The sequence below is a fragment of the Selaginella moellendorffii genome, unplaced genomic scaffold (genome assembly GCF_000143415.4).
Source record: "Selaginella moellendorffii unplaced genomic scaffold, v1.0 SELMOscaffold_31, whole genome shotgun sequence".
Taxonomy (NCBI): domain Eukaryota; kingdom Viridiplantae; phylum Streptophyta; class Lycopodiopsida; order Selaginellales; family Selaginellaceae; genus Selaginella; species Selaginella moellendorffii.
The window spans coordinates 1474894-1483973 of NW_003314292.1; the positions used below are offsets into that span (position 1 = coordinate 1474894).

Consider the following 9080-nt stretch of genomic DNA (forward strand, 5'->3'; position numbering starts at 1 on the left):
CAAGGTTGCGTGAGAGAATGATGTGAAAGATTCATTTGATTTATTTATTTATTTTGTGCAGGAGGAGAAGACCTCGATGCTTAAGGCTGTGTGGGAGCTCATAGAAGTTTTCTATGTGGACAGAAGCGCGACATGGTGGCTTCCGGAGCGTCTTGTAGACTGGCTAGCGGTAAGAAGCAGTGAGTTTTTTCTTGACTTACGATTGATTTGCCTGTGAGCTTTGCAGAAGTATGACAAAGTCCTCTTGATTGATGAGGACACTGTACATTCCAAGGTAGTGTCGTTCCAGCGGAAGCTTTCCGAGATTCAAGTAAGTTCGAAGTCTTGCAGCTTTTTGTTTTCTCTTTGTGTATCGTTGTTTAACTTGCACTTGCAGTTTCCCGAAGACGATGCAGCTTACTGGGATGCAATGGCCTCGGCCTTGTCAGTCGGATGGCTTGACGTTGTTGTAAGTTGTAAAACTGTGCGTGTAAGTTCCATTGGTAATCTCAATCTTCCAGATAGCGTTCTTGCGGATGCATGGATCATATCGATTGGATCAGCTTGATGACCGGCAGGTTTCTTTCTCCATGCTGTTTTGTTGACTTGCGTTAACTTCCGGATGCTTTTTTATGTCTTGGCAGACTGAAAATGGCCTCGTAGAAGCAGTTACACTGCTCATTATGCAAATGCCGCGGCTGCGCCCGAGGCTCCCTGATGGAAGTCCTGGTGTTGCTATAGGTTTTAAGCCTGACTTTTCTAAGGTTTGATGTGGTTGCAGCAAAGTGTTTAGTTTCTCAGATTTTATTACATGCAGGCGAGGGAAAAATGGCGAAGTCAGGTTTCCAAGCTTGAAAATAGTGTGTTTTGGGCGGAATGCAACCACCGTGGGACGCTTCTTGGTCTTAAGAAGCTAATACAGGTGCTATTGGGAAACGTTGATGTTCTACAGCTCTCTACGTTTCACTGGATGGAGCTGCTGGTGGCGCATTTCCTACATCTGATACCTTTTTCTTTGGTATGTATGAACTGTGTAGTGTGCTCAGTTCACTTGCAATTATCGGGTGCAGGTTTTAGATGGAATGCGTAGCATAGCTTCCAAGTGCAAAGGATTGAAAAGTTCTGGGGACGAAGACCTTCAAGAACTTTTATCTGCAATTATCAGCAACGACACCGAGGTAAATGCTCTTCCCCGTCACAGTGGAGTTTAATCTAGTACTATACAGATACTCTTGGCGAAGTGTTGGAAGGTTTTCAATGCCTGGTAAGAACTTCTCATGTCGAATATTGATATAAATTTTCTATCAGGATGATGGCGCATGTTGATGATCTCCTGATAGCAAAAGGGGAGGACGTTCGATCTCTTCTTGAAGAAGACAGGCAAACTCTAGGCGGCTTGAGCTTGAAAGAACTCCATCGTTTGGTTTATTCTCAAGTACTGTCTTCGCACAGCTTAACCTGGCAGGTATATCGTTGATTTCTTTGTTCTTGATGTCTGTCTAACAATTATCTCAGCTAGCACCTGTTTACCTCGCGGCTTGCCCAAAGCAAGGCCTGGGAATGCTTGAAGCTCTCCTAATGAAGCAGAGTTGTTCCAATCAGATACTGGCATTGAAGGTTGGTCTTGGTGTGACGTTTTCTTGAATCTTAATGTGAATTTTGTGCAACAGGCACTAGAGATATGCCGCCTCTATGAGCTTGATACCGTGAGCACAGCCATCGCCAGGGTTTAGTATCCTCTTCCTTTCCAGGCTTGGGGTTCTCACATGTGTTTTATGTCTTCCAGGCTGTTGGTGTTCATAGTTTAAAGCATGGAAAGAAGGGCCAAGAGATAATGTGGCTTCAATTGGCCCGAGACGAGCAGAGGCTTTCTACTCTTGCGGATCAGATTTTGAACACAATAACGTCTGGTGAAGCTGATAGTCTGGATAATCTCGAGGTAGCAGTCTTACGTTTTATTTGATACACGCACACTTTTAACGCTCTTTTCCCGTGCCAGCATTTTGAGGGTCTCTGTGACATCCTTGGCTCGGGAGCAACGAAGCATCAAGGCCTGTCGTTGCTAGCAAGGTACTCACTTTATACAGTTGCGAAACTATCCGGAGCTCACTTCTAACTTCACACAGGTACAAAAGCTTTAAGGCAGCGCTGCAAAACATCAGCGATCTGCGTCGTAGGGAGGCTTCCTACACCGAAAACCTCGCTGCGCGAGGCAGAGCAGCGGTGACTTCTCTTCTCCAGGTTACCAATCCGTTCGGAACTTCTTCTTGCTCGCTAATACCCCGGCTTGCAGCTTCTAAAATCTGGAACCTTTCCACGTAAATTCTGGCTGTCCTTGCTCCAAGAATCAGTATGGAGCTGTTCTCACATCTCGTTTACACTCTAAAATTCGGATCAATCAGGTGGAGCTGCTGGAATGGCCGGAGCAAGTGCTGGTTAGCGAGTCCGAAACAAACACTCTACTCTGCTGCCTCCAGGAACTCTTCCTCGCCAGGGACCGGCTAGAGAACGACATCCTAGGCACCGCAGAGCCTGGCGCTTTGGATCGCCTGAGATTGGCGCTGGCATCCAACTTGGGCCGTGCCATCTTGCAAAGCTGATCGTAGCTTGGCATAAATTCTCTCTGTCCAAAAATCACTAGCTGATTCTCAGCGTGCAACAAATGTAGTTGCTCCACCACGATCGCTGCTGCTTATGCCGGTTGTCACCACCGCTACCACTGCTACCAGCGCCACCGCTAAACTTTGGCGAGGGGTTTCTAACATTCTCGATGGCTTTCATCAGGACGTTGTTATTGGTACGCTTGGGTGGTGGCATCAATCAACACCTCCCTATCCTGCCTTGGAAGTCAGGCTCCCAATCTCAGACAAGCGCAAACAAGCTTTTGCTACTCTCCCCTAACAGTGTGATTTCACCCTGTGAATTTCACCCTGTTGACGTTCACGGCCCATTTCCTTCACCATCAATTCTCCGAAGGGTTTTTAAAGTTGTAAAAGTTGACTTAGTGGACCTGTGGGTTTCCACAAGCACTGGTTCCTTTGCGACGCGATGCGGTTCCGGGCAAAGTCGTCTACTCATTTGGCGAGGAGAGGACGCTGCAATCTACCCAGAGCAATGTACGGCAGTTTATCATGCCCTAAAAGCAATATGATACCTGATTTTCTTGATATTGGGACTACTGCATGGCGTTTTCTGTTTGGTGTAAATGTGTTTAACTCGTTTTCTGCACTAAACTAATCTTTCAGACCACCCAATCACCTTTTGTTACCTGCAGGTTTGGAGGTATATGTATGAGTCAAGCTATACTTCATTTTGGGATAAACATGTTTTGTGCACTAAACTAACTCATTTACCCCATTATAAAAATGGAGTCTTCTTCTGGTGTACATACCTCTTCTGAAGGTGAATTGCAATGGCAACCCTGGCGACAATGCAGGGTGACATTGTGGCGAATTTTGATTTCAGCAAGGTAAGTGGAACCTGTCTTGCCCAAAGCAGTGCTTAACTCCTTGTGGAATGCTCCAGATTGATGTGTGTTCCAAGAGTTCTGAGGATTACCTCCACAGCAACCTGGCACTATCGTTTGGGGCATTGAATGCAGAAACAGTGAAGAAGATGGATGAGGTTCTCAAGGTTTGCATCTCGGGAACTACCACTCTTCTCGCCAAAGTGCCACCAGAAGAGCGAACTTGGGAGAAGGTCAACTCCATGTTCATGCAAAATCCCCTGGTTGAGCCAATGGGCGATGGGGTTAGCAGAGCTGACAAGTTTCTCAACAAAAGCTCTAACGATTTCAAGTTTGATGGGTAGCTACTGTGAAAGCGGTAATAGAGTCATGTATTATGGAAGAGCTCTATTAACCTTTGCGGCCTTCTCTCGTCACAGGTTCAGGTCTGGTTTGTGAATCTCATCGCAGATGAGAACGTCCTGAAATCAACCAAGATCGACATTAAAGTTGTTGGGGAAATTGTTGCTCAGTCAGGGGCGACCATTACCAGCTTTGAAAATTTCTTTGCCAAGCATGAGCACCACGAGAAGACCATAATTGACATCGGGGTCTTAAGGTACCCTGATATGCAAAACCCGTACTTCAAGGTTTGTGCCCAGGCTGCCCTTTGTATTTCAGTCACAGCTCATGCTTACGAGTACAGGTGTACCGCATCAAACTCTTTGCTTGGTCTGATAGCAACCGTATCGTGTTCCATCAGGAGGATTCCAATGGCATCATTGGAGGTGAGGTGTCTAATGTAAACCACTGAAGACTGCACGCTCCTTTTGTTCTATTTGCAGAGTTCACCTTCCGTAAGCTGCAGATGACATCTTTGGTTTCTAATATCCAGACTGTGTCAATTGTCCCCTGCTTCACGCTAAAACACCTTTCTAAATAATAATCAAGTCATAGACCTTCATTTACTTGAAAATAACAGCTATCTATTGTCTTAATATTTTTTAATCTCAATTTCTGAAAAGAGACAATCAGGGAAACAAAGACTTGATATACAAACTACAATAAAAGTAATAAATATTTAAAACCTAGATGCTTTAGTACTTTTGTCAATGTTGCAAACTTTTGCCTTCCAGTGGAACATTGAAACGTGATGATAAATTTATCTCTGTCTATATACTGTTTATAGTCTTGTGGTGCCCATCAAGAAGCATAAGTATTCTTTGTGATATATTAATAAAACGAAACAGGACAGTTTGCCATGTGAAGATCATTATCATTGTCTCGTTGGTCTTTGTAGATTCTTCATGCTCAAGGTTACCACAAGTTAGCCAGGGACACCCTCAATCAGCCCTAAGCCAAGTTGATGGCTTAGTCGTGAGTGCCATTTGGCTCTCCATCTTGCTGGATTTTCCCATCCTGTCGCTTTGATGCAAACGACCCCAGGAACACTGTCGCAATAATATTGTAGAAATGGATTTTGACAAGGAACAGAACTTTGAAAATAGAACTTTAGAGAATACTTGGAACAAGGCAAAGGGTCGAGCTTTTCCTCCTCCTCTAACTCACGAACTTTGTCACCAGCACATTGTAAGTTTTCTTTTGCAAATGCTTACGTACTGATCAGTAGGCGTGACATCTCCTGCTATAGGGTCGAGTTTTTAGGATCCTAGAAATCTACTCCAGGACAAGACGATCAAGACGTTAATACAGTTGTAATTTTTTTAAATTAATAAGCTAAATGCGCGAATCTTTCCAAAACAGCAACGTCACTTTGGTCTTTTCTTAGTTTCTTGTCCAGCTGAGAACAGCAAGCATGAGTTTCTAAATGAATACGTCCTGCGTTCTGACATGGTTGAATTATCCTTGCTCATATTTACGACCAGTAAACATTACATAATCAACGGCTACTTTGATTTTCTTTCTCTCGCAGCAAGGTGGTCCCTTCGTACTCGGTGCTCGCTCCCTCCTCGCCTGCCAAATACCTCCCTGGTATGGAAGTCCTGGTGTTGCTGTAGGTTTTAAGCCTGACTTTTCTAAGGTTTGATGTGGTTGCAGCAAAGTTTTTAGTTTCTCAGATTTTATTACATGCAGGCGAGGGAAAAATGGCGAAGTCAGGTTTCCAAGCTTGAAAATAGTGTGTTTTGGGCGGAATGCAACCACTGTGGGACGCTTCTTGGTCTTAAGAAGCTAATACAGGTGCTATTGGGAAACGTTGATATTCTACAGCTCTCTACGATTCAGTGGATGGAGCTGCTGGTGGCGCATTTCCTACATCTGATACCTTTTTCTTTGGCATGTATGAACTGTGTAGTGTGCTAAGTTCACATGCAATTATCGGGTGCAGGTCTTAGATGGAATGCGTAGCATAGCTTCCAAGTGCAAAGGATTGAAAAGTTCTGGGGACGAAGACCTTGAAGAACTTTTATCTGCAATTATCAGCAATGACACCGAGGTAAATGCTCTTCCCCGTCACAGTGGCAAGAACTTCTCATGTCGAATATTTATATAAATTTTCTATCAGGATGATGGCGCATGTTGATGATCTCCTGATAGCAAAAGGGGAGGACGTTCGATCTCTTCTTGAAGAAGACCTTGACAGAACTCCATCGTTTGGTTTATTCTCAAGTACTGTCTTCACACAGCTTAACCTGGCAGGTATGTCTTTGATTTCTTTCTTCTTGATGTCTAAACCGGCTAGAGAACAACATCCTAAGCACAGCAGAGCCTGGCGCTGTGGATCACCTGAGATTGGCACTGGCATCCAACTTGGGCCGTGCCATCTTGCAAAGCTGATCGTTTCTTCGTTGTGAAACAAAGGTAGGATTTCTTCTTCAACTGTACAATTTAAGCAAATAGTTTGACCGTAGAACTTCGCTAAAAGTCAATATTTAGTCAACATAGTCTTCTGTCATTGAAAATGTTAGCTTTTCATTGATTTTCAAAGCAATTAATCTATACACATGTACGGCTACGTTGATTTGTTAGTCACCCTCAGAACCAAGCACTACTACACCAGCGTCGTCCCTTCGTATTCTGCAGATGCCCGCAACGCCTCCCTAGTCTCGGGCACCCGAAGCATCTCACGCCTGCCTTGGATGGATACAAGTCGGGCTCCCAATCTCGGACAAGCCCAATCAAGCTTTTGCTACTCTTGCAAAAGGCACATGAAACGAGTGTGTGATTTCACCCTGTTGACGTTCACGGCGCATTTCAATTCACCACTCTCCGAGACTATGCTGTGAAACTTGACTTAGTGGACCTGTGGTTTTCCACAAGCGCTGGTTCCTTTGTGACGCGATGCGGTTCCAGCTACCGGCTGGGGCTGCAGTTTATCATGCCCTAAAAGCATAATATGAAACGATACCTGATTTTTGGCGTTGGGTCAAGCTAGACTACTGCACCGAAGGAGGCTTGGCGTTTTGCACCAAACGCGTTTGGTGTAGATGCGTTTCCTGCACCGAACTAGTTTTCTGCACTAAACTAATCTTTCAGAACGCTCATCCAAATCACCTTTTGTTTTTTAACCGGGTATACCTGCATTTTTGGAAGGATATGTATGACAAAGTCATGCAGCACGTGCTGCGATGAGTCACTTCATTTTGGGATAAACATGTTTTGTGCACTAAACTAACTCATTTACCCCATTATAAAAAGTGAGTGTACATACCTCTTCTGGTGTACATACTTCTTCTGAAGGTGAATTGCAATGGCAACCATGGTGACAATGCAGGGAGCCTTCGGTTCATTGAAGGAGATTGGTGACATTGTGGCGAATTTTGATTTCAGCAAGGTAAAGTTGAACCTGTCTTGCCCAAAGCAGTGCTTAACTCCTTGTGGAATGCTCCAGATTGATGTGCGTTCCAAGAGTGCTAAGGATTACCTCCACACCAACCTGGCACCATCGTTTGGGACATTGAATGCAGAAACAGTGAAGAAGATGGATGAGGTTCTCAAAGTTTGCATCTCGGGAACCACAGACCTTCTAGCCAAAGTGGCACCGAAAGAGCGAACTTGGGAGAAGGTCAACTCCATGTTCATGCAAAATCCCCTGGTTGAGCCAATGGGCGATGGGATTAGCAGAGCTGACAAGTTTCTCAACAAAAGCTCTAGCGATTTCAAGATTGACGGGTCACCGGACCCAGCTATTGTGAAAGCGGTAATAGAGTCATGTATTGTGGAAGAGCTCTATTAACCTTTGCGGCCTTCTCTCGGCACAGGTTCAGGTCTGGTTTGTGAATCTCATCGCAGATGAGGACGTCCTGAAATCAACCAAGATCGACATTAAAGTTGTTGGGGAAATTGTTGCTCAGTCAGGGGCGACCATTACCAGCTTTGAAAATTTCTTTGCCAAGCATGAGCACCACGAGAAGACCATAATTGACATCGGGGTCTTAAGGTACCCTGATATGCAAAACCCGTACTTCAAGGTTTGTGCCCAGGCTGCCTTTTGTATTTCAGTCACAGCTCATGCTTACGAGTACAGGTGTACCGCATCAAACTCTTTGCTTGGTCTGATAGCAACCGTATCGTGTTCCATCAGGAGGATTCCAATGGCATCATTGGAGGTGAGGTGTCTAATGTAAACCACTGAAGACTGCACGCTCCTTTTGTTCTATTTGCAGAGTTCACCTTCCGTAAGTTTAAGCCGCGCAAGGAGACCATTGACGAGATGAACCCAGACGCCAAAAAGAAGGCTGTGGAAGCTGCAGATAACATCTTTGGTTTCTAATATCTAAATTGAGCCAAAGATGCCTCAAGCTAAAACATCTTTCTAAATACATGACCTATAACAGCTATCTATTGTCTTTATATTTTTTAATCTCAATTTCTGAAAAGAGACAATCAGGGAAACAAAGACTTGACAATAAAAGTAATAAATATCTAAAACCCAGATGCTTTGGATTCCAAGTACTTTTGTCAATGACTGGAACATTGAAAGGTGATGATAAGTTTATCTATATACTGTTTATAGCCTTGTGGTATTCTTACGTATTCTTTGTGATATATTAATAAAACGAAACAGGACAGTATGCCACATGTGGAGATCATTATCATTGTCTTGTTGGTCTTTGTAGATTCTTCGCACTCAAGGTTACCACAAGTTAGCCAGGGACACGCTCAATCAGCTCTAAGCCGAGTTGATGGCTTAGTCGTGGGGCTGTGAGTGCCATTTGGCTCTCCATCTTGCCGGATTTTCCCATCCTGTCGCTTTGATGCAAACGACCTAGGAACACTGTCGCAATAATATTGTAGAGGAACAAGGTCTCTAGACAAAGGGCTATAATAAATGGATTTTGACAAGGAACAGAACTTCGAGAATAGAACTCGTAAAGAATGCTACGGTCCGTTTTTAGTGTAAACGGCTTGGCAAACGAATGCCTATGCTATTGGAACAAGGCAAAGGGAGGCCCTCAAAACCGTCAAGCTTTACCTCCTTCTGTAACTCACGAACTTTGTCGAGCACATTATAAGTTTTCTTTGGCAAATGCTTACATACTGATCAGTAGGCGTGACATCTCCTGCTATAGGGTCTAGTTTTTAGGATCCTAGAAATCTACTCCGGGAGACGTTAATACAGTTGTAAATTTTTTAAATTAGTTGTTCCGTGAAATCTAATAAGCTAAATGTCCTAAACAGCAACGTCACTTTGGTC

General features: G+C 44.2%; 2 protein-coding genes and 1 long non-coding RNA gene across 3 annotated transcripts in view; all 3 read left to right on the top strand.

The window, feature by feature from the left end:
- The first annotated feature begins 76 nt into the window (after window positions 1–76).
- LOC9649744 (nuclear pore complex protein NUP85) overlaps window positions 77–9080 on the top strand; it is a 10233-nt gene continuing 1229 nt past the window's right edge. Inside the window, exons 1-6 of the mRNA XM_024681524.1 lie at window positions 77–169; window positions 227–310; window positions 377–448; window positions 501–557; window positions 624–743; window positions 797–881. Coding sequence (XP_024537292.1) covers window positions 77–169; window positions 227–310; window positions 377–448; window positions 501–557; window positions 624–743; window positions 797–881 — 511 coding nt within the window. The remainder of the gene's footprint in view (window positions 170–226; window positions 311–376; window positions 449–500; window positions 558–623; window positions 744–796; window positions 882–9080) is intronic.
- LOC112348598 lies at window positions 1677–2040 on the top strand. Its single transcript, XR_002993115.1, has 3 exons — window positions 1677–1706; window positions 1766–1918; window positions 1979–2040. It is a non-coding gene; the product is annotated as an uncharacterized LOC112348598 (long non-coding RNA).
- Window positions 7128–8164, top strand: LOC112348592. Its single transcript, XM_024681423.1, has 5 exons — window positions 7128–7217; window positions 7275–7583; window positions 7645–7854; window positions 7911–7992; window positions 8050–8164. Exons 1-5 carry the CDS (start codon window positions 7134–7136, stop codon window positions 8154–8156), a joined length of 792 nt encoding a protein of 263 aa, XP_024537191.1. The 5' UTR covers window positions 7128–7133; the 3' UTR covers window positions 8157–8164.